Source organism: Centrocercus urophasianus, unplaced genomic scaffold (genome assembly GCF_019232065.1).
Source record: "Centrocercus urophasianus isolate 14NV4802_14NV808 unplaced genomic scaffold, USGS_Curo_1.0 seq_17, whole genome shotgun sequence".
Lineage (NCBI taxonomy): Eukaryota > Metazoa > Chordata > Aves > Galliformes > Phasianidae > Centrocercus > Centrocercus urophasianus.
In genome coordinates this window covers 14148453-14174769 of record NW_024884722.1, presented here as the reverse complement: position 1 = coordinate 14174769, position 26317 = coordinate 14148453, and the positions used below count along the sequence as shown (strand labels likewise).

At 35.2% G+C, this 26317-nt stretch overlaps 1 protein-coding gene across 1 annotated transcript in view; it reads left to right on the top strand.

Moving 5' to 3' along the window:
- The first annotated feature begins 361 nt into the window (after nucleotides 1-361).
- DNTT (DNA nucleotidylexotransferase) overlaps nucleotides 362-26317 on the top strand; it is an 81558-nt gene continuing 55602 nt past the window's right edge. Inside the window, exons 1-7 of the mRNA XM_042818531.1 lie at nucleotides 362-564; nucleotides 3440-3614; nucleotides 9525-9653; nucleotides 18298-18468; nucleotides 20072-20143; nucleotides 23136-23259; nucleotides 24544-24676. Of these exons, the coding sequence (XP_042674465.1) occupies nucleotides 362-564; nucleotides 3440-3614; nucleotides 9525-9653; nucleotides 18298-18468; nucleotides 20072-20143; nucleotides 23136-23259; nucleotides 24544-24676 (1007 nt within the window). The remainder of the gene's footprint in view (nucleotides 565-3439; nucleotides 3615-9524; nucleotides 9654-18297; nucleotides 18469-20071; nucleotides 20144-23135; nucleotides 23260-24543; nucleotides 24677-26317) is intronic.

The following is a 26317-nucleotide window of genomic DNA, read 5'->3' as shown; positions in this document are numbered from 1 at the left end:
AAGGCTTGGAAAAACATTGAAAGAAGAACTAATGAAATTGTGCAATTAAACCAGCAGAAGATATTGCTGGTTATTTTAAATCATAATTTACCATAATTGATATTAGTCTGTGAAAGCTTCATCCAAAAAATGTCTGTTTGAAGGAATTAAACTGTATTTTCTACCTCTCTGGAACACTTCTGTGCAAGTTGTCTTAGACAGTAGTTGGTAATGTTTATGCTTATGTAGCATTTGTTTTTTATTTCAAAGGGGAAACAAAGTAAAATTACTTCAATGGGTGGCAACCTCAGATACAGCTGCTGCCTGGCAGAAAGCTAGTTAGTTTCCTTTTATCAAAGTGAAAACACTTCTACCTTGCACCATGGAGAGGATCAGACCTCCAACCATAGCTTCCCAGAGGAAGAGGCAGAAGGGAATGCATTCCCCAAAACTTTCATGTAATTATGAAATAAAATTCAATAAGCTTGTCATTTTCATTGTGCAGAGGAAGATGGGGATGACCAGAAGGACGTTTTTGATGGAGCTGGCAAGAAGCAAAGGTTTCAGAGTAGAGAGTGAGCTAAGGTAGGAAAATGTTTATATTCCTAGAGATAGCATTAGTGATGCTGCTTGGAACATTTCAGTGCAGTAAATGCATTAATTCAAATGACTGTAGTTGAAGTTTTTGCCTATATATTTTGTGGATGCACTTTGCTCTTCCCACTCTAATAATGCTTCAATTTTCGATATATATTAGTAAAGCATGATTCATTTTTGCTACCTGCTGGATAGAGAGTTAGCAGGACACACTAGCAAAAATTTTTGGTTTTACCTCAAAAATTAATGCTTCCAAATTTTCTCAGGGCTGCCAATCCTAACATGTTTGCCCTTATCAGTCTACTGTTTCTCATGTGGAAAATAAAAAAAAAAAATGTAAAGTTTGAGCATGTGAATGTTTCTCATGAGACTTGTTTCTGTGCATTTGTATAAGTTCAAGCAAATAATGAATAATGTCTCTACCTGACCTAAGCCACTATTTATTTGCCCCTTGAGGTCAGGTTATCTTTATTATAAATTTAATGTCCAGTTCCTGAAATGAAAAACAAATACGTGGGATGAAAAACACAGGTTTTGTAGGGGCATTTCCTCACAGCATCTCCAGTATTCTATAATCCGATTTTCTTCCGAGTAAAACCTTCCTATGAGATTTGTGGTTACTGGTTGCTTTAGTACAGTTTGGGGGAGTACTGAGGAAAGGCCTAGGAATGAAACTCTATAGGTTGTTTCCATACTGTTGCATTCCAGTGTGAAGATATAATCCAGTGGCAGATTTATATGGTGAGGCTTAAATAAGCCCTACTCGTTTTGAAGGAAGCCTTCCTCCAAATACTGCTTTTCATGAGTGCGAGTTAATTGTTATGTAGTTTTCTGAAACCTACATAATTATGTAGTCTTTCTGAAAAGCTGAAATGAAAGTATTGATCATATCTCTGCATCTGTTTGCATGTAGTATGCACCTAGGTCTTTCCTATAAAAAATCATTTCCGCAGATTTTTCAGTCTCATCAAGTTTGAAAGACTGAGGAAGGAAGATATTATTTGTGAAGCAAGTTGCTATTTGGTATTGATCAGAAACAGGTGATTAGTTCTGATAGAAAATTAATTGAATTTTCAAGAAATAAAATGAACTGGTCTATTCTAAATCACGCATTAACAATCTGAAGCCTGAGTAGAGGGTTTATCTGGGCTGCTTTGACAGAGTTATTTATTGCTAGTGTTTAAGACTTCCTGTAAATTGCATGCAACTCAGGTGCTGTGTTTAATTTCAACTTAGCTGCTAATAGATAAAACAAATATTTAACTGTTGATTTTTTTGTATTTAGAAATGCAAGAGGAAATGCTAAATTTTTTACATTCTGTGCCAAGAAGAAAGCATAGCTGTACAGGTACCAGAGGAAACTGGTGTGCCTCAGCTAAACAGCTGCTGCAAGCATAGTGATGGCAAAGTTCCCAGATCTGTAGCTTGGTACAAATACATTACATATGAATATTTTATACAAAATGAAATAAACCACAGGAAGCAGAAGTTTTATGTCTCTAACTGAATTTTTTTTTTTTTTTGCTCAAGTAAAGATATCACAGTTTAAGTAACGTAGAACTAAGTAGGGTTAAATAATAAAAAAATCATTTAATAGAGAGTAACGTAACCTAGATTTGCTGTCTTTCAGATTAAAATATATTGGGCAGAAGAGAGTGATTTTGCTATACCATGACACTTTTCTAATTTCTAAAGCATAGCATAGTCAACAAATTCTTTATCTTTACACTGGAAGAGTTATATGGTAACACTTTTGTGGTTTGCTCTATAGCTGTGGCTAGAGATTTAATCAAATTAGTGACTATTGGTGTGACGTGGGGTCACTGGGACAGACTAGGATATTTTGTTGATTTCCAGAATGTATTTTGTTTGGAAAAGTTCTGCAGGCAACCTGTCTCTAGCAGTTAGCACAGGTGATGTAACTGTAGTGCAAGACCATACTCAACAGCCATCTCTGCAGTGGTGTTCCGTCTTCTTGGTGTGGCTGGTGGCTTAACTTCCAGGTGGTATGGAAAGACTGCAAAGCAATCCATCAGGTCCATGAGAGTTGGGCTCCAGGTCTCTTTGAAAACTCCTGTATGTGGATGCAGCTGTCCATAGAATGGACTTTGCAGGCAGATATGGAGTTCTGCAGGTGTCATCTTCATCATGAAATATGATGGCATTCTTTCTGAAGATACCCTGAACCATCAAAATAAACTTAGTGTAAAAATCTTTGTGGCACTGTATTTTTAATCAGTGTTCACATAACTGCTTTGTAATTTATTGAATAATAATTCAAACTGAAAATTTCATACAAAACTAGGATATCAAATTTGTAAAAGACTGACATCTTAGTAACAAAGAAGAGTGAGCACATAATTTGTAAGATTTATCTCAGTTACGTGTAAAGAGCTTAATGCAAGTACATAAAAGATAACTTTCAAAGAAATATTACCAGCTGCAAAGCTTTAAAGAATAATTGTTAACAGCCTTTTCAATACTGTGTAAAGCTTTCCTCCATTGTTTGGAAATCTAGAGAGGGAGGTTGTCAGGTACTGTAAAGTTTTTTCATTATAATAATGCTTGTGCAAGCCAAATATTTTCAGAGTTGCAAAAAGACGTGTAATAAGATGGTATCTTACAGAAATGCCTAAAGAAAGAAAATGCTGCACTTACATGAGTTGTCAGGATAAAGTCTTTCCTCAAAGCAGACTCAGTAACTGGAATAGACATATTGTGATATAAAAATGCATCTGCTTTCCACATCCTAACATAAAATGTATACAGCAATTTTCAGGAAATGCATGGTAGGTAAATATGGAAATAGCATTTCTGTAGCTGGATTCAGGAAGAAAACTACTTTTTCTGTATTTCTTGACAGTGACTCTGTCACTCATATTGTGGCTGAGAATAACTCTTACCCAGAGGTGCTGGACTGGCTGAAGGGACAGGCTGTGGGTGACAGCTCCAGATTTGAAATACTGGATGTTTCCTGGCTCACAGCCTGCATGGAAATGGGAAGACCGGTTGATTTGGAAATGAAGTATCGCCTTGTGGTAAGATGGGTGTGAATGTAATATGAATGCAGTGTTGTTCAAAGTGAATGACTGTGATTTATTTATTTAACATATACACATCCACAATTCTATTGCAGTGCAATTTTAGAATTTAAATACATTTTTTTCATACAGTTATTTCAATGACACTGCTTTAACAAATTAAGAGGAAGACCTGCCATACCATTTCCAACAACCAAATCTCAGTGTCTGGTAATGCTGAGTTACTTGCTGTCACATATTACGAACTGAAATGATATCCGTTGTTCCTGCAATAAGGGTGATATTAAAAGGGAAATATCCATCAATGAAGTTTGTGCTTTATTGTGGTGCTTTTGATATTTCCACAAATACTTTAACATCACAGTAGAAGTCCCTCTGAGATGAATGTATTTTAATGGCTTCCTGGTAGAACACTTTGCATATTCAAAATGGTACAAAAACATGAAAACCTTTGTTTTTTTGAAATGATCAGGTAACTGTGATTATTTAGGGACCTATGAGGGCTGCAGCAGTTTGCAGGCGTACATATTAAACTATTGGCTCCATAGAGTAAAACCGTGATTAAAAAATTAAGGTATCATTATCTTGCGTTATCTGTCAATTTGAGCTGCAATTTGGAGGTTATTGCAAATCTGAGGCTGATTATTTGGTAGTGTTTGACCTTGCAGCATTGAATGACAATGCATTTTACACTGATCTATTTCTGACAAAATTGTGTTCTAATTTTCCAAACTGGAAAATAGTATGAAGTGGTGATATACAATATCCCTAGTGCAGACTGTAAATAACAACTGTGTCCAGGGATGCCCATGAATTCTGCACAGTGTGACAATATCAGGTGCCACTGGGCCATGAAATAGGCCTTGTGATATGCCAGGATGTGTGCCTTCCACTGTCTTAACAAGAACTTAAGTTGCACACCAATGGATGTGGACTGGAAAAGAAATTAATTTACGCATCAGAAGAGTTACAAGTCTGATCTAACCCTCTCTGAAGTGAAGAATTCTTGCTGATTTTAGAGGGCCTCAATTTGTCTCTATGTGAATGATGACCCTGTTGCAAAATAATAATGGGAATGCTTGTGAATGCTACAACCACAGAAGCACATGCGGTGTATATCTTCTTGTTAGGCATAGGATGCTTGAATATTAAGAAACAACATCCCACTTTTTTCTTCCTCATCCTAATTTTTAAAATATGAAATATGATTTATAAACATCACCTTTCGCCAATAAAAAATGTGTCTTCTAAATAATTCTTCAGTCAGTTTTAATTGCCAGAAACTATTCCTCAGTGTCTTCCACTTAAGAGTTACTGTTTAATGACACTTCAAAAATGAAGAATACATCAGGTGGAGCTGTTGCTCTCAGATGCAGCATAATTCCATGACAGAATACATGTTTATATTTGCAACACTTCCAATTAAGTACTCTTGCAGTATATTTGCAGTATTTCCTGTGAATCTGCTGAAGGGAGAATATACTCAGGTAATTACCACAAAACAGGAGAAAACCCACAAAAAGAACCCTATATAATTTCATAGAAAAACAGTTCATAAAAATACAAATACTGGGAATGTGAAAAATGTCTCAAAACAAGAAACAAATCCTAAGCAGAATATTGTGAATTCTGTTGGATGTTTTACATCAGGATTTAAAAGTAATCTAAAACGCCTTCTTAAAAACCAATGGATTCAGGTTTCTCAGAAAATATCCTTTTCCCTTTTCAAATAACCTTTTCCCTTTGTCTTTCTCCAGAATGTCTCAAATTATCCTAATGCTGCTACTGCTTCTTTTTTAATTTAAATAAATGAGAGATTTGCTTTTATATAAAAATGTCCTTTTGAAATACTTCTAGAGCAGACTATTGGTTATATTTTGGCTCTGAGAGTGCAAGCTTTTATTTTTATTAAAACTTTAAGATTTAATGCTGATAAATGTACAGTGCAGTAAGCAAGCCAATGACAGCTGTAACGTGAACTTTAAAACCAGTCTTAATTATACAGTGGCTGTCAAGTAATAAATAACTTTGTAAAGCAATCAAGGAAGGAATTGAAAAGATTCTAGAATTTCAGCAAATTTAAAAATATTTTCAATACTGTTTTTCTGCTTTAAGATGAAAGGACTGAAGTAAAGTTTAATTTTCTTTTTAAGTACCAGGCTAAGCTTGTGCATAATTTAACTTAATTGGATTTTCACTGAATACAAATTTGGTCCATTGTGTCAGCCTAGTACAATGTGAAATGGAAGTAAATTAACAAACCTTTAATTCAGACTATCATGAACGTTTTTAAGTAAAGAAATGGATTGCAGTAAATGAATGTGTGGGATGAAATTTCATTACAGGTAAGTTGGAGGTAAAAATTTCCATTAATATCAGTTGCAATGAGATTTTATCTATCAGATTTTGTAGTAGCCTATTTGGAAGGTATTTTTTTCTTCAGGACACTTGTTTTAACGCACTGCAGAGAAGAAATGTCCTTCTCTATGCAAAACAGGGGGAATGAAGTCAGTGTTACAGATCATTAACTAATATATTAATTACAATTGTCATTACAGTACACCTTTCTCTGATTGTGAATGATTGGAGTGATGCTCTGGTGTTAAAATGATTTATATAGTATAAAAGGCTGGGTGACCAAAGGTAGGCTGGTCGGTCTGAATCTTTGGTGGTCCATTCAGTAACAGTTGACTTTTATAGTCAATAGCCACCACGTAATTTTTCAGGCCCCATGGTGTGGTGTCTGCCCATCTGCTTCAAAGAGAAATAAAAATATTTCTTTAGTTGAGAAATGTCTTTCTCCCACTGAGCAAAGAGCTGCATTTTTTGAAGTGTAAAATCCACTGCAAGTAGGTGGATATTCTGGTCAATAACCTGAGAGGAGAAACAAAGGCTTTGTGAGGACATCCTAGTATTAGAAAGTACTGATGCTTCCTGAGTTATGGAAAAGGAAGAGTTAGAGGGAAGCTTTCAGACTGCTAAAAAATCAAACAAAACAAAACAAAAAATCAAACCCACAGGGGCACCCACACCAACCTCAGGATCTGTTCTGTGCTAGACTGTCTCTGCCTTTTCCGCACTAAGAACCTGCAAGTTTGTTTTTTCTCTCTTCAGATCCTTTTTTTCTCCTTTTCTTTCTTTCTTTCTTTTTTTTTTTTTCTTTCATTTTGTTTGAAAGGCAAACAGATTTATTTCCTTAAACAAAGGATCTCCCCATATATTAGGAGAAGGTACCACATATTTTCATCCTTTGCTGCAACATGTGTCAGGTAACTCACATTTAACATTTTCCTGAGTGTCTCACTCTATTGCCCTGTGAAAGAGAAGAGGCTGTAACTAATAGAAGAAATCCTTCATACTGACAAGTTTGAGTTTCCCAGAAAATAAAAAAAACTTACCAACTAGCTGCCTTCTCTTCATAAAATGTGGGATATCAGCAGACTTTATTATTTGATCAATGCTGTCTGGACTTCACAAAGTTGCTGGCTCTTGAATAATGTGGTCTGATGCAGCCTGTAATATCTGCACAACTTATTCACTGCTGCTGCATTTTCCCTCTTTGTTATTTCTATTATATTTCAATTGTTTTGTGGTTTGTTTGTTTGTTTTTAAATTTGCTTTGTTCTTTGTCAAGACATCCTCTATAAGATTCATTTTGCACCAAAGCCTCTCTGCTGTAAAAAATTAATTCTGACTTTCTTTCCTCTGCCATGTGGGAAATGTCACTGTGCGGGTATGCCAGTGTGACTGTGTCCACAGTTACAGAAGCATGGACATGGGGTGTAAATGATAACTGCATTTAGCAAGCAGGCTGTCTACCTGTTTGGATGTTTTTCAGCAGCTGTCCCTTTGTAATTTTCTCTTTAGTATAATGGAAATATTTGAAAAAACTAAAAATGATTTTTTAATGCTTGTATTTTTTTCATACACATGATACTACCAATTATTTTGAGGCAATGTGAGTTTCCAAGATTGCTTGTACTACGCTATAGTTTCCCCTGGGCTAAATTTTAGGACTGTCCCATAATCTGTACAAATTGTATTCTCCCATCTGTTCTTCCCACCAATAAGCAATATACTTCTTGTTTCCTGATGATAGGAGATCATCTCTGTGGTTATCATACAGGCATCATAATATTTCTTAAGAATTACATTATAGTAATTACAGTTTGCTAGACATTTTTTTCTGCTGATTTCTAGCCTGAGTTTCTTCTATTGTCTATATAACTATGTCCTGCTATTTAGAAACATAGTTACTGCTGGATGACATCCAAGAAAAATGCTTGGATATCTTTGCTAGGGCAGGTGCAGAATATTCATGCCAGTCTACCGCCCTCTTAAATACTTAGTTACTGTATTCATTTTTCAATCCTCAATTAATATTACCTAGGTAATGCTACATGTAGGCCTATTTTTCTTAGCTAGTGTGTCTAGGTCTTAATGAGAGTAACAGCTAATTATATATTCTATTCAGTAAAATGCTGTTCAGTCTTTTCATCTGGTGCTGTCATTTCAAACAGTATATTGGCTATAATCAATCATAGTTTATATGACTTATAATCAATTGTAAAGTATAATTCATGAAGGTGTACAGGAGTGGATGAGTAGAGTTGTTGATTCTGACTGAAACCCGTCTTGGTCTTACATATAATTTCCTTCTTTTCAGTATATACTAAGAAAACTGCCATTTAATTCAGCACTCCATCAACTGCACAAGCATGTACCTCTTGTGTGTGTGTGAATATTATTATTTAACTGCTCTGAATCAAATGCAAGGACAATTTAGCATGAAAATATCTGTGTGTGTGTGGAGAGTATATGCGCGTATTTAAAGGTTTGCCTAGCATAGATATTATCTTTATGCCTGCATTTCTTTTGTCAATGGGAAGAAAGGGGTCATCATTCAGTTGCTGGGTCAAAAATTTTCTCAGTGCATCTATGTGAATTTTTTTTCATTAAACAATTTCCCTGTGGTTTTTGGATAATAAAGCACAATATATATCTGACAATCTGCCAAATCTCTTTAGACAAAATGACAAATAGCAAAAAACCCATGAAAGTGCTGAGAACACTTTGGGAGTTTTCAAAATATTTGAGATTTGAGTACTTCCTCTGATAGCAAAGCAATCAAAATACTGGTCACGTAAAGTATTGGAAAAGCTGCTGCCAGGTTTTCTTTTTCCAGTTGCTAACAGATCAGGACTCTTGAACAGTGAGGACTTTCTTTTGCCAGTGGGGATGTGACTCTGAATATTCTGCGTTTCAGTGGAATTCCTTTTGCACCTTGCTACAGAGTCTCCTGAGGTGGATTGTTGACTTTTTGTTGATACTGGTCCATTTTGTACGAAACAAAATTAGGGGAAAAGAGAATGAACGTGTTGGCCTAGTGGTTAAAAACCCCCTCAAGGAAGATTTCACAGCTGGCACCTATCCTTTGTTCAGATGAACACCTGAAAATAATGTCTGAGTTGGGTCAATATATCTTTTTGACAACTACTTAATTTAGATACAGATCAAAAAGTGAATTGTCTACATTCTTTTTCTTCTCTGAGTAACCTCCCTGATTTTGTATCAAATCTAGTATTTTCTGGAAAAATACACCTTTTCTTTCAACCTTATCTACTTTTAAACTCTTGTAGCTTTTAAATTTTACTGCAAGAAATGGCAGTGCCATTGAAAACTCTCTGCAAGAACTTACCACGGAAAATGAAGAACTTTTATAAAGAAGTGAAAATGAAGAACTTTTATAAACTTTTAATATCAGTGGAGCATATATGATACTAGAAGTTTTTCCTAGGAAGATGTAAGAGCATTATTATTCTCTAGCTGCATTAACAGCTATATATTTCAGGCTCATTTAATGTATTTATTTTGTCATTTTAAGCTATTTGTCTATTTTCGTATTAGGAACAAGCAGAGCAATATCCTACTCTGAAAAGACCTGAATCGGAAGTGTCATCATTTACTGCAAGCAAAGTATCACAGTACTCATGTCAAAGAAAGACAACCTTAAATAACTGCAACAAGAAATTCACAGTAAGTCATATTTCTTCCATGAAAGAAAAAAAGTTAAAATAATTAATACATCCATACTGTCCTCATCAAATTCATAAGTTAAAAAGCACAATTATAGCAATAAAAAAGATATGTCTGCCATATTTAAATTGAATGCTACCTTGAGTTCATTTTATGGGTGCTTTTGAAAATACTGTGAATCTTTATACAAATAGCCTGTAAATGCATATATATATATTTTAAAACAAATGATAGAATGGCATTCTGAAAATATCATTTGGTCTTGCCTCTTATTTGACAAGACGGAAGTGATGATAAGCAAATTTTGCTTTTGGGCAATTCAAGATATTTCCTAATTTTTTTGTTCCCTTATCTTTTATCCAAGTATTCAGTGATTTTAAATGTATGCTTCAGATTTCTTGCTGCTTAACTATGAAAGCAGATTGGTATAGTTACTTTTACATGACAAAAAGAAAATATATTGTTCACTTAAATGGATCTTGTTTAATGCTCTTACCATTATACAGTTCAGGAGGCATGAAGAATCTGAGTCATGTGGTCTAAATTCCTCTTAAGTTACTTTACGTAATGGCTCCTCTTGACTGTCTCTAAACAGTTGGTGATGACCAGTCAATAGGAAACATTTGTCACAGAGTTTTCAGTGCAATTTGTCTGAATAAATCTGGCGTATAGTTCAACTATAATATGAAACTCCTCTTAATCTTTTTTAGTTTTATTATTTATTTAGTTATTATTTATAACTGTCATGCTAGATTGTGTGTGATTATAAATACATAAAAATCATATAAATAAGTAATATTTATTAGATTTAGATAAATCATTGTTACCTGATTTTATTCTTTTTGAGAATAAGTAACATTTACGATGTAAATATTAAGAGCCCTGGGAATTCAGAACTAACACTAAATTTAGGAGCAATTCCAAAATGTCTTGATCTGGAATGAGCAGTTCAAAATTAACCTGAATTTTACATTGCAGTGATTCTTTGAAATAATCATCAAGTGTACTAATTATATAATAGCACTTATAGTGCACAAGTAGATTAAACTGTTTCATTACGAAATTTCCCTTTTTGAGCAACTTGATCAGAATTTGATCCTGCTTTGATCATCATCTTGGTCTAGAACCCTGCTGAAGTTCCTTCCAACTTCAGTGATTCCAACATTACCAAACCGCTGCCAGTGGTTACTGTGTCTTGCCTCCTGATAAAAAAGACAAAGTTGTGTATTACTGTTATTGTTTAACCTTCTGAAAGTAGTAACTCCTTTTCACTGTTTACAAAAATCATGTTCATCCTGCTTTAGGGGAAGATGTAATACGAGCTAAAGATTCTGTAAAAGACAGCTTTCCGGAAGAGGTGAAATAAGGGCCTTGCTTAAAATGATGGAATGTAGTAGTCCTTTTGAATGTGAATGGCTCTTTGTTGAAGTTTCTGTAGTAGGACATTATTTGTCAGTTCATTCAGAAGGTGAAACACATAATTCTGATGAATAATGACCATGTACAATGGCTACTTCTGTAAGATATGAAACTGTAGTGATATTTATTTCTTTAAGATATTGGTCACAAAAGGATCTGGAAAATGGCTTTCCTTTTATGATGATACATTTAAAAATTAAGAGATCAGGTGTTAAAAGAAAATTTATTTGCAAGTTCTTGCATTACTTTTCCCTTTCCAGATATTGAGAAATATAACTCTGCTTCAGGAAAAGGGGAAATGTTTTTATGTTGAGGCAGGGAAGATTTAGATTGGATGTCAGGGGGAAGTTCTTTACAGAGAGAGTGGTGAGGTGCTGGAACAGGCTGCCTAGAGAGGTTGTGGATGTCCTGTCCCTGAGGTATTCAAGGCCACATTGGATGGGACCCTGAGCAGCCTGGTCTAGTAATGAATGGAAGGTTGGTGGACCTGCATGTAGCAGAGGGGTGGAGATTTGTGATCCTTGAGGACTCTTCCAACCCTGGCCATTCTGTGATTCTGTGAGTCATAGGGCTTGTCTTCACACTGTTGAATTCCTGAATGTAGTCCAAGATTCAGTTCAATCTTCAGTGGAAAATTGTGATAACAGCAACAGATTTATTGAATGGTTTCTGTTATGCTTGTGTTTCAAGAGATAAAGAGTCCTAAAATTACTTCCAGGTTTATTGCAGTAGCTTTAATGTCAGATTATAACTTGTATTTGATGAATGAATTTAGCTGAACAAATTAGAAGGATTGCAGTTCAATAACTAATAAGCTGAGACTTCCTTCAGATATCCTAGATATCAAACATTTCTGAATATGAGTAGATATTAGGTTTTCTAAATGACAAAGATGGCAGTTTTTCATCCTTCTACTTCGAGAGAAACTGTTCCGAATTCATGCAGTATTTTATTTCTGGAGGTGGCACTGGACAAGTTGATAATGCATAAATATCTGTCTAGCATCTGTGCCTTGAAAGTCATAGTGTAACTCATTAGGACTTTTTGCTCTTTTTCTTCACCACCAAAGCTTGCAATGACAGCTGAAGGCCTAGGTGTTTATGGACAGCAGCAGTCCGCACATTTCATGGAGACCTGCCAGTTTGTCTGCATAATGTCACAGGATTTTGGCTTCCATTTTTTGATGTTATTTTGTGGATTAAACTTGTAATTCATATTCTTGAGTAAAATTGTTCCAAAAGATTTTTCAGTGGAAGCTCTTAGCAAATGCACTGAAGCGTTGGTATAATTCATTGTGTATGCTGTGGGCTGCCAACCATTTAATGACAGATTTTTCCTGACTCAGTGCCGTACATTCAAAAAATTAGATCCAATCAGTCTTGAATTATGTTTTGATGATATTTTGTTATAACAACTTCATGTTGTGAGACATAGTTGAGAGTTCAATTTTCTTAGATTTTCTCCTTTCTTCTGTCAGCTGGAAAATTCTGGGTTTTGATATTGCCTAGTAGAAGGGCACAAAGTTATTATTTGCTTATGCATTCTTGGATGAACTCACAATTTTTCCTTTTTCTGGACTGTGTCATGATGCTCTGTATCAAGTTCTTTTGAATGAGAAGCAGTTAAGTTTGAGAAAGACTGGTATTTACTGTTGACATCTTTTTGTCTCTTTGTAAGGGCAAGGGAACAGTTGCTAATATATCAGTGACATGCATACAGTCAGGAACTGAATGTGCTAATTCCTGGGGGAGACATGCTGAAGACTTTAATTCTGGAGATAAAACTGCAATTAGTGAGAAGTTTTTATTGAAAGTAAAATTATATATTTCAGAATAAAATACCATTTACGAAAATCAAATGGCAGTGAGATTTGGTAGAAACGAGGACAATGACATGTTTAGTGCATGTTAAATTTCTATGTTTGGCTGTTTAATGTTTCCTTTATAATGTAAGATCTGGGAAAGAACTTGAAGTTGCAGCAAACTGATTTTTATGTCATGGAAGAAGCTACAGCATGGTTGACAAAAAATGGTGCAGATTTTCATGACCATGTTCTGTATGAAGTAAATCCCCACTCAAATTATTTTTTCAGGCTGAGAATAGTGCTGCAAATCCCATTGTTTGTATAAAAAGTAGATCAAATATGTCAAATTACATGTCAAGGACAAGAGTATGGCGTTGTGTGGCAGCTTATGGGAAGGAAACTCCCTCTGATTTGTGAAATCTCATGCATTTTTGTGTTACACATACTGTGGCCTCATGATCCACAGCTTAGAACATATTGCCATAGCATTATTGATTTACATGATTCGGGAGTGCACCTGAGTATGTAGCTTGGACTGCAGCTGTTCCAAATGAATAAACACATAAAACAAAAGGGCAAATCATTTCACCCAGAGTTTCTGCTGTAACATGTTTATCTTAAGTTTGCCTTAAATGTTAATGCTATTCTCTGGTAATGTTATTATAACATTCTTCTCTGCTTCTTTTGTAAATAGTTAGCCATTCTTTTCCTGGCTTGCTGAAAATATACACTTGGTGGCTGCACGTGGTAAAATAAATGGAGTCATTCTGCTTCGCTCAAGGGGGTTTGTTGAATTTGAATATTAATACCAGGCAGCAACAAAATTCAGAAAGACATTCTTCTGTGAAGAAAACGCAATCAAATTCTTACAGAAGAAACTAATTAAGCCAAAGGCAAATGGTTCTGTGATTCTGAGGCTTATTTCTAATGCTTCTGAGTGTTACCCTATGTAGGCTGTTACTCACAGTAATGAGAATGTAAATGTTTAGCATGGGAAAATGCCTGGTTTTCTTTCCATTTTTGCTAGAGAAAAAAGTAATCCATATTTTATTTTATTTTATTTTATTTTATTTTTTTTTTTTACCTGAAGAAATACACATCAGTTATATCAGTGGTTGAAATACTTGTTATTATTCCATTTTAAGGCCTTGGGAAAGTCTAATGAACTTGAGAATTCTGTAGGTAGAAAACCAACTAACTGAATGCACACTAAATAACACAAACAGACTTACTGACATAGCTTACTTCAATCAAGTAATATCATGAACGTTATAATACACATTATTCTATTTCTGTTTTTTTCTGTCTCTCAGCTCCTTTGTTTCTTCTGTTGATATAACATGACACAGTAAAATCTTTAGACCTGAGCAAGTATTGGGCTTTTTTGTTTGGTTTAGGAAATTCAGAAAAGTTTAGATTGAAACAAAATGGATCATTTAATTTATATGGAAATTGCTTTCATTAATTCTACAGCTTGACTCAGATTTTTGAATTCTTGAAATAAGAACTTGAAATGATTTATTTTGCTTCTCTGTGTATATAAAACGTATACATAAACATTCCAACTCTTCCCTTTGTGTTTTAGAATTAGGATTGATGCTGGAGAAAGTTGAAAGAAAATTATTTGAATGTCTTGGTCATTCTAAATCTCCATTCTTAAATCACTTTGGTTAACTTTGAAGAAATATGGGCAACAGCAATTTTATGAGAACTAGAACCGACCCTATGGGTTTACTACTTATTAAATAAACTTGAGGAGTTAAACAGTGATTGAGAGAAAAAGCAGTTCCATTCAACTCGCTGCTCTTAATATAAAAGTATAGGTAGTAAGGTATAATGTGAGATTTCTTATTTCCTTTCTTTTTGTTTAGTGCACTTAAATATTTATCTCTTCAGTGGGTTAAGTTCACCTCTATAGTAGTACGATATTGTTCATTTGTGCTGCACTTGCAGGCTCAGGTAAGACGGGGTCTTTTTTATAAGGGATGCTGAACAATTCATGCCCTGGAGACTTTACAACCCCAGTAGACAGCAAATGAAAAATAGCAAGGGAAACACTGGCAGGGAGGTCTGAACTTTCCAAGTTCACAAGGCAGAAGAACAGTAGATACAGGTGTGAAAATAAGACAAGTGATGTGCCCATGAAGCTGTAATGCTTTAATTATAAAATAGATTATATTTAAAATACTTTTTCAAAATATCTTCCATTTGATATTTTTCAATTTAATAATGGAAGCGTCTGTTTTTACAAAATATTTTCCAGTATGTGCTAAAATATTGAATAGGCTGTAACTCCACTTGAAGATCAGTTACTTTTATTTTATGTATTTTTTTTAAAAGCAGAAAGATTATATAAAAAAGAATATCAAAAGCAGTTTTATGTAAAAAGGTAGGTTTGTAATTAATTGCAGCATTTTCAAGCAGTGTTTTGTACAGGGAATAATGCATATTCAGTACTATTTAATTGTTTATTTAAAATAGCTTAATGAGCTCTGCGAAGGCAGGAAAACATTGAATAATGCAAACTAGAATAATAAAAATGCTTTAATTGTTTTCTCATTGACTGACTGTCAACAGAGTCTGAGTACAATGGTACATGTGACTGCATTTTTCAATAATGGTGGGGATACAGCTTTCCTGTAGACTGCCCACACACCAGTAGAAAGGGGATAGTGCCTCTATCAAACAGTGATGTTGGTATATGCAGATACATTTATCGTTATGGCTGATTCTTTAGCGTAGAATGTCTGTTTAAATGCCCACAAAAGAGTACTACTATTGGAGGTGAGAGGAAGCTTGCACAGGCTTTTCAAGTTTCCTAATCTAGAAGATAGCTTTCTTAGTCTGTCATTACTGCATCCTGCTGAACTGCTGCTTACAAGAGTTGTTTTCTGGGGGTGTGTTTGTATAGATTATTTTAAAAGGAGGCAACTACTGTAACTTTTTTGATCAATCCCTGGTTTATGCTGGTGTCAACCTGCGCTATTTGTTGCCAGATATTTGTTTCCTCAGTATTCATGTGCTTTTGAGCATACATTGTAAGGAGAGAACAGAAAGAGCAACTGTAATTTTGTGAGTGGGAATGTAAACTTCGCTTGAAGAAAAGTGACTTTAGTATTATGAAACTAAGAATAGTAGTATCTACAAAGATATTTTCCTAAATAGTAAGAAAGTTTCTTCGAAACTGCTGAAGACTAAGAAGATTAAGAACTTGAAAGAACACCCAAACAATATAAACACAACAGCATAGAAAACATCTGACCACTTCGGTTCTGTACTGCTGAGGGCTAGCTGAAAAAACTCCCAGATCGTACATCTTTCTAAACAGATCTTTCCCAAGATGTCTATGATAAATTCTTATATGGAATTGCACTGCACTTATTAAACAGCCAAATAAGTGTGCAGCTAAGTGGAGGATTCCTTGGTGAGATGGACAACTGATGACCAATCTTTAGACTTTCTTGACTACTTAATAATTCTTTAATCACAAAGTCTTAATTGTTTCTTTAACAATCTTAATTACTGAGAGTTCACTCAGAAAGCAGAGCCCCATTTATTTCAGGAAAGTCTTCACTGGAACCAACCAGCTGAAGAGAATGGTATGTATGAGCTCTCCTAGAAGATAAATAGGCTTGTGGAATATTGTTCTATAAGAGAAAAGAGGAAAAGGTCTGTTTCAACAAGGGAGCTTGAGAACAGAGAATGAGCTGTTGAATTAATGTCTTAAGTCTTATTAATAGCTATCACACAAATGAGTTGATAGATGCAAAATGTACTGTAGGTTGACCATGTATTAACTGGGAATACAAAAAGAACCAGAGAATAATAAAAATGTCATCCGTAAAGGGATTGCAAATCTCTAGTAAAATGCCTGCTTCACTATTTTCATACCATTTTTTACAGATGTGAAGAGAAAGATGCAGAATGCTTTGTCATGGTTGCACTGAAAAAAAAGTGTTTTTGTTCAACTGAGGTATCTGTTTCTTCTGAAGATCTATTGTCAGACCAATTGAGATCTCAGGAGATCTAATAAGAGGAAAGCTTTGCAGATCCTAGGGTCTGTAGATATGTTTTCTTTAAAGCAAAGCCTTTCATTTACTTTGAGACCATACTGTTAATAGTTTGAACAATACAATGTGTCAGATGATCTGTTTTTCTAGAACTCACCAAGCTGAATTAAAAATAACAAGTAAACAATCTACACTCACTGTGAAAGGCATATTTAATTTTAATAACTTTTCTTTTTTTATTATCTTAGAGATTGTAGCTCAAGAGTGGTGGTGGAAGTGGTTTTGAATAGATTAGGCTGATTCCTTTGATGCAGGATATGAAATCCTATTCTCAACTCCGTGGGTGTAACAAAGGAATCACTTCACTGGGTTTGCCATCATGGCAGTGAGTAGTATTGGGGCTGACATCCTGTTCACCTGGAAGTATTATGCATGTGGTATTTTGGATGCCTAGGGCCTGTATCTTGACTTTATCTCCTGATATAAAGCACGTTATTGCAACAATAAAAATCAAAGTAAATTCTAAGACTTTTAAAAACAGTACAAAGGGGAATTTAATTACTAGTTAATTACTTACCCAAGGGCAGGAAAAATCTGTTTAATCTTTTCCACTCCTACTATTCATTTCAGTCATTGTAGTAAATCATCTGCTGTCTCCTGGTATATGTATCACAGGGTGATTACTCATTGTTATTCTTAAAACTTTTCTGATGAGCTTCTTGAAATACATCTTAGTGAAATGCAATTGCAGGCAGATGCACACTGACAGCCACTTTATTATTTTGTGATGTCTTATTGGTTAAAGAATCAACAGGAGTAAGTTGGAAGACAGGAAGGATACTCAGCCGCCTCATAAATGCGGGATGTGTGGTGCTTTCAGGACTTGGATCAGCTTGCTACTCTTGAGAATCTGATGAGTAAGAATGGGATCTCCTGCTGGGATGCAAGGCTCTTTGTCGTGCAGGAACTTCAGGAGTCTTTCTAATAGTGTTTGTTTATGGTCTGCAATTAGTCTGTCCAATCCCACCTGAATGGTGCACAGGGTCATCCCTAAGATCCAGGTGTGGGATTTTAGATATGTATTTTGAACAGCCAAAGTCTCTTCTGGCAATGGTACACTGTGCAAATCTGAGAAGAAAACATTTAATTTTGCCACATTGGAATAAATTGAGGTTTTTTTGCAGGGCTTCATTAAGAACATGGTCTTCCAGATTCTAGTCAGCTGGAAGCCTTTAGAAGTTTTTACCTTAAAGTGATTATGTGATGATGCTGAATTTTTGTGATGATCTCCATCTTTTCACACTATTATAATTAAGTCTTTCTTGACTTGGCATACAAAGTAACTCTTCTAATCAGTGTACTGAATAGCTTGCACTAATTTTGTTTCTACCCTCTTTCTCTCTTCTCCCAGGATGCCTTTGAAATAATGGCTGAAAATTATGAATTCAAAGAAAATGAAATATTCTGCCTGGAATTTCTGAGAGCAGCTTCTGTGCTGAAATCTCTTCCTTTTCCAGTAACCAGCATGAAAGATATACAGGGGTTGCCCTGCATGGGAGACAGAGTCAGAGACGTTATTGAGGTAACATACCTCTGCATTTGCAGCCAATTGATCTTTTCAGATCTACTTTTAGAGGTCACAGAATACAGCATTAATATTTGTATGCATTTACTCAATTGTGTGTATTTTCTTTAGTAACAATATATTATCCTTGAGACTAGGAATTCAGTGATTCCTTGAATGCTTTTATAGTAACATAAAGTTCTAAAGCAGAATGCTTTCTCTTATGAATAAAGTTAAATCACAAATAAGTGCAAATAAATAATGCAGTGTGAGAGTTATATGCAATTTTTAAGAACCCGCTCTGATTTGAATGTGACAGTTTAACAATAATAGTTTTGCTTATGTAACATCTGCCCTTGGCAACATCACTTTTCTCACCTGAATGTTTTATTGGAAATGCAATTTTTGCCAAACTGGTAAATATTTTAGTAATTTAATGTTAAATCCTAACTTGCTCTGAATCAGATCAGAGCCTTTTATCTAGGTGAAGGATGAACTTTACATTCTTACAGGAGCTTTGAGAATTCCCTTTTTTTCTTTAATTCTTGGCCTTTTCAGAACCCTGCATCTCAGGTACTGTTACTGCAACAAGAGCTGATTAGAATATCTCCACTGCTTGCAGAGGTCATTGCTGGGTGTTGTGATTCAGTCTGGTTCCTATTCTGCCTCACTCCACCAGTTAAGAATGCAGCCTCTGAAGAGCTCCTTGTACCTACTACATGAGGGCTGGGAATTCAATTATGACTCTACAGAAAGTAGAATGATTTTTTGTTGTTATAAAAATGTCTTGTTTTTCTCATTTTGTCTTTTCCTCTTTATCAGAGAGTTTGAGGGAACTGTACATTCAAGAAAAAAACCATCTGGTTTTAAAATACTTTTACTGTTAAGAGAAATAAGCAAATAATGAATTTTAATTTTCATAGCAACACATTGATAGCTTACGATAATTATCTATTCTCTGGCTGTAAATTTATGAGTAAACAAGTAGTGTGAAATATATTCCATGATCCAAATTTCTACTTCATCTTTGAGTAAATGTATGAGTAAACAAGTACTATGAAATTCATTCTGTAGTCCCAGTTCCTCCTTCATCCTTCAGTAATTTTCTGTCTCTCGCCTGCCCTTCATTGTGGGCGCTGCTCCCGTCTCCTTGCTGCTCAACTGGACTGCGCATCTCACCTCAGTGTTGTGGTGAGGCCTTTCCACCTTTCGGACATTCTTTCTCTCATTATATTTGATTTATTAGCTTCAATTCTGATTATATTGTACTATAGTGTGTTATCTTGCATTCCGATAATATACTTAGTAAATTAGTTTGTTTCTCCACAGATCGGTGCCGCTGTTTTAATTATTTTGGGGTCTCCTGTTTCCTCTTTTCCGGAGGCGCGGATCTGCGGATCCCTCCGCCCTGCTCATCACGGAACCGGGCCGAACCAGCCCGTAAACCGTTGACATTCTTGGTTTTCTTTCCTCTGCAGAAAGGACTGCAGATTTCAATCCTGATGGAATAAAATGATGTACTTGCTAAATATGCTCTCAATGTTTTTATAGGTGGAGAAGACTTTCCATTAGATTATTTCATTACATCTTGATTTTAAAAATAATGCTTTTCTCTGTTCAGGAGATTATTGAAGAAGGAGAGAGTTCTAGAGCTAAAGATGTACTAAATGATGAACGATATAAGTCATTTAAGGTAAATCTTTGAGGTTTGTTACTGTTATTGAAAATTGAGTATATTTCCTTCTGATTAGTAAGGAATTTACTTATAGACACAACTATTTTATAATAAAGAAACATCAAGTATAAATAAAGAATAGATATTGAATAAAGAGAGCATGGAATAACTGTGAAATCAGCTACCTTTATAGTCATTATGATGCGTACACAACTGCTCTTAAGCTTGAACTGAGCAGTCACTTTTTTCCTTAAAGAGAATGCATTACATTTGTTTTAAGTGTAATACAGTGTTTGTTTTAGCATTACTCCCTCTCCCATTTTATTATTGCAATAATACTATGCCATTCCATTCTGGTATAAAGAGAACACTGGATGAAGTAGATGAGTCAGATCTAGTTTAATTCTCCTTTGAGTGAAGAAAAAGAAATAAGTCTTGGAGATATTTCTTTGTCAGGCATCTTGTTGGCTCAGAATCATGGTCACATTTCTGCATAGTTACAGGAAACCTAGAAAATAAATACCACATTTCCCATTTTTTACAATTTTATTTCTTAAATATTCTCCACTGGAAATATGTTTTCAATTTTATCTGCAGTTTTAATTTCTAAAAATATCCTCTGTGTTTTCAGAAAAAAAATCTTAAGGGGAGTAAAAGGATTGGGACTGGTACATTCCCCTCTGTATTATTTGCTTCAGCTATTTAAGGCAGTTCCATTCCCTCTGAATTGTAACAGTGGTATGAAAAGACGTTCAGATACGGTAATGATGGTCAGAAAAGAGGTGTAGGTTCTCATGTGAGGCAGGATTCGGCAACCAGATTTACTTATTAATGGTAGTAAAAATTGAGGATCAAAAATTATATATTGTATTTCAGAGATTAAGAAAATATCTACCAGAGGACGTATCTCCAATACGTTTTATGCATTTTGTCATGTACCAAACTACAACAAACCAATGTGGATCTTTTTTTTAGCTGAGGACAGCCCCAACTATTTGTCTAAACTGGCTGTAGCTAGTTTTTCTTTTAATCCGTATCTAGGTAAGTGAAGATCATAAAATCATAGAATGGGCTGGGTTGAAACTTGATGGTCATTGTGGTCCTTTTCAACCCCCTTGCTGTGTGCAGGGCCACCAAACACCAGACCAGGCTGCCCAGAGCCACATCTAGCCTGGCCTTGAATGTCACCAGGGATGGGGCATCCACAAGCTCCCCGGGCAACGTGTTCCAGTGTGTCACTACTCTCCATGTGAAGAACTTCCTCCTAATATCTAATCTAAACCTCCCCTGTGTCAGTTTAAAACCATTCCCCCCTTGTCCTATCACTATCCACTTTCAAATAGCTGTTCCCCTTCCTGTTTTTATGCTTCCTTCAAGTACTGGAAAGCCACAGTGAGGTCTCCCGGAGCCTTCTCTTCTCCAAGATAAACAAGCCCAGTTCCCTCAACCTTTCTTCATAGGAGAGGTGTTCTAGCCCTCTGATCACTTAGTGGCCCTCCTCTGGACCTGCTCCAAGAGCTCCATGTCCTTCCTGTCCTGGGGGCCCCAGGCCTGGATGCAGTACTCCAGATGGAGCCTCACAACAGCCGAGTGAATTTCATATTAGCAAATTCCTAATTTTCATTGTTTAACGTGATTCTAGTAACTATTGCTAATTACTTGTTATGACTTTAATGATCACAGCTGATCTCAATGTTGCAGTTATCAAAACACTGAAATAAACACACCGTATTATTGATATAGGGTATGACACAGTCAGTTCTTCTCCTTATGGAAGTGCTGCAGAGAACAACTTGACAGAATTCACTTTTACCAGATGACAGTGGGAATTCTTGTGTGTGCCATTTAAGAAATATGCTGTCTGTTACGCACTGCACTCAGCACTGTCTTCAAATTAACAATGAATATTTATGGACCTTATGGAAGAACTACTTTTTTTTTTTTTTTTTTTATCCTAAAAAATTTAGGCATCAGCATAAAGTTCACTTTAAGTTCTGTCTCTCTGTATTAATTAAGTTTCTTGGAATAGTTCTGAATCCTGTAATAGGCTCCTTTGAAGACGGAGCACTAGGAGACAAATTAAAAGCTAGCAATCAAAGCGTTTAAAATCATTCTTCTGTAAATGACCATGTTTCAGGCAAAGAATAGGTAATTTCATCCATTATATACAAAATGTATATTTAATATTATCCAAGATTTTCACTCTTTATCTAATTATTTCCAAAGAATTAGTATAATTAGAAAAACACAAAATAGCAAGGTTGGTATTCACAGATTGTAGAAGTGGAAAATGGCAGCTATTCACATCTTGCATAGCTATTCTTTAAATTACATAAAAGAAACTATTGAGTGTCTCTGTACTGACAAAGTGAAGAAAAAGAATGTGCTTTCAGGTGGCATGAAGGCTTTTCCTCTTGTTTTCATATTTCTGTTAATCTGCGATACTGATCTACTGCTTACGCATCAGTGGTTTACATCAGTAATAGGTTGTCCAATCTCTTTGGAGCACAGTGATGACACCTAAATGTGTACAAGTGATAGCTTGTAGTGCATAAAATAAAAAAATTGCAATTTCAGTTAAATTAGGCAAACAGTGTTGAGACGCCTCCTAATGTATAAAGTTGGTTTGAGGTTATCCAGTTACCTTATGATTCTGTTTGCATGTCTCGATTTTCCAGAGAAACAAAGTCCTTTTTTTTTTATTTCAAACGACTGCTGAATGTGTACATTTAACTAAATTACAAAAAGATGCTAGCATGCTACCTTATTATTGCGTAGGTAGTTCTCATTAAAGTGAAATCTACACATAAAAACAATTGTCTGCTGAATTTAACTATACAAAAAAAGGAAGCTGGATCTGTGTATTTGCAGTACACTATTTTCTTTTAATCTTTAGTGTAGGATACAATCTGCCCACCATTTTCACTGTGAAACCACCTTGTTAGCAACTCACTGTTAATTTACTTCTCTTTCAGACATCCTGAAATGTGTTTTCTTTCACTGACTTTAGCAATTTACTTCAGTCTTTGGAGTGGGAGTGAAGACATCAGAGAAATGGTTCAGAATGGGTTTACGAACTGTGGAAGAGGTAAAAGCTGACAAGACCCTGAAGCTGTCAAAAATGCAGAGAGCAGGTAAGGTGCAAGTGCCATTAAAAACTCAGTATCTCTGTGCTGTGACAACTTGAGAGAAGACGGTGGTAACCCAATTTATTTGTAAGTTCAATTTCTTGACACAGCATCTTTTGAATATTAAATTAGTAGGTTAAAACAGTAATTAGTATATTAGAATCCTCTAAAAATGATGTCATTGAACAGCTGTTAATGTGTGTCTTTTTAAGTGTGCTGCACAGGTACCCAATGAAACATGTTCTTATACACAAAATCATTAATGGATCATTATTATAGAAACTGTGACAAAACTCCAACAATAGAAAAGCTCAGAACTGCTTTTCAAGATGCAGCCTGTGTTGTTCAAGGCAGCTCTAATCTAGTGCAAATTAAGATTTGTGATGAAATATTTGCAGAGTTACCTTCATAATCCTGGCACATCTTATCTTCACAGTTTTAACGTAGTTAGATGAACAGTGTTGCTGCTCCAAAGATTATTTTTTGTGCTGTTTTTCTAAATAAAGGAACTCCTTTAAAGAAAAAATCCATTACATGAAGAGAACAAAACATGACGTTACTGTTATGTAACTTTATTTTCGCAGCTTAGAATCCTTTGGATTGGCAAGCTCTTTCTTTTCCTTTTTTTTTTTTTTACACATACATTATCTCAAAGTGTTGAAGCAACCTGCAGAATTGGGCTCTTTTCATACAAGAACTGTGATCAAACATGAAGAAAGCAGCATTTTACATACCCACTAATTCTCTGGGGCCCATATTTGGTTGGAGTCCATCATTTCAGGAAGTGTTCCCTTTTAAGTGGTACATCCAAAATGCCATTGGTAGGAACTAGTAGGTAAGTGAGAGTAATTCAGGTTCCTGATTCAGGATCTCATCAAGTGGGAATGCATACTACTACTATTCTGACGGCCATATTATTTATAACTGCTGTTCATAAGAACACTGTAATTTATCAAAACTACAAGAAGGAAGATGAATCCAGGAATAAACTCTTCTGCATGTGATTCCATCAAATCCAAGGCAGGAGGCTGACTGTAAAAATGGTATGAAGGTAGAAACAGGTCAAAATAGATTTCTTTACACAACATTCTAAAACAAACCTATAGTTTCAGCTTCAAAGTCACACATTATTTTTGTAATTAGCTAGGATTTTCTTGTCCTTAGTACAAATTAAGTGGCTTGACTTCCTGATGAGAGATGTCTATGTATTTCACACTGGGCTTACATAACACTAAATAGATTTTGAGGATTTCACAGAGTGATCAGCACTTTTTAACCTTTGATTTCCAGGGTTTCTCTACTATGAGGACCTTGTTAGCTGTGTATCTAAGGCAGAAGCAGATGCAGTAAGCTTGATTGTCAAGAATACTGTCTGTACATTTCTACCAGATGCTTTGGTTACCATAACTGGTGGTTTCAGAAGGTGAGTTGAAAACAAATGAATTCACTGAACTGTATCATTCAGGTATGCAGAAAATAATATCTTCGTCTTGTAAATCAAAGAAACTCAGTGGAAAATATGAGAATTTGTGTTTTTTTTTTTTTAATTTTTAATAAGACAGCAACCTGATGATATTCCTTGATTCTTGTGTTTTATTATTATTGCTTGGTTTGTCAGAACAAAATCCATCTAAGTACAGCTTGTTGAAAAAATGGTATTGAGATTGCTTACTGTACTTCACCCTGCTTTTTTTTTTCTTTTTAAATGTATCTGAATTCCCAATGCTGAGTCTACTGTAAAGCCATGCTTTAAACAAAGGCACAAAAGCTTTAGGGCTTTTTTTTTTTTTTTTTTAGGAGACTTGGTTACATGAGGTTGAGATGTAGTAAAATAAAGCTGGTAGTGTCAGAAGTATATGCTGTAGTAAGTACTGACTAAGCTGGGTATACTACAATCTTTAAATAGATAGGGAGATCTTGGAGGTTTTTTTCCTTTCTGATTACTTTTTCTCAAGCTGTTCATCTTGCTCTGTAAAATGAAACTTGAGACTGTTGCTCAGAACATAAATGACTCATGTTCTAGTAATTCCTAGAGCATTTTCCTAAAGATACACAGCAAAATGGTAAGGAATTGCCTTTAGTATTATCAAGTTTCTTGTTCTGTACTCAATCTCTTGTTATGTCACTACTTATAGAGCATGACGTGCCATTAAAAAAATACCTTAGTATATTAAATCTGCTGCTTAATTTTTTTTTTTTTGTGTGTGTGTGTGTATCTTTGGCTAATTGTTGAGGATAGAAATATATTTCACAATCAACTGGTTCTTCAACAGTTATGGAAGAAATATACAAAAACAAGAAAAATCTGGGCTCTGAGGAGCAAACACATTATTCAGGAGTAATTCATGAGATATATATATATTTTTTGTTATGCTAGCAGTGTACAAGGTGAGGTATGAGGGAATCATGCAATGGGTTAAGAATGGAAGGGACCATAAAAAGATCATCTCATTCCAGTGCCCCTGCCATGGGCAGGGCTGCCGCTCACCTTACTTACTATGTTGAAAACTGGATGAATTATTGGGGTCAGAATTTCTATTGCTGATCCACAGCCATGGAGATTTAGTAGAGATCTCATTATGATCTATGTGGTTTAATCAAAACACCGGCTCACAACTTGTTCCAGTAAGCCATGAAAACTGGAAATGGTGATGCTGTGAGTCTGTGGTGTAATCTGAGAATATTTCAAGAACAGTTTCTCTGATATGTTGTGTACAGTTTATTTCCACTTCCTTATTCCTTTGTTGTCACATCTTAACTCCCAAATTGTCTCTTTTACCTCTTCTCAAACACTACGTTACTGAAGCATTGTCTGCTACTTACTCAATGCCTTCTCATTCTGATTCTTTCATCTCTTGGCCTGTTTTCATGAAACTATAGCTCAGAACATATTTAATCACAAATGCTTTTCTTGTGTTTTAGGTTGGAAACAACTGTAGTGCTGTGTTTGGTTGAAAGCAAGTCTCTTTTTTTTCAGCTAAATCCATACAGGGATATAAAGACTTTCAAGTAACTTTAAAAAAAAAAAAAAAAAAAAAAGTCCATGATGGCAACCCTTTGCAGC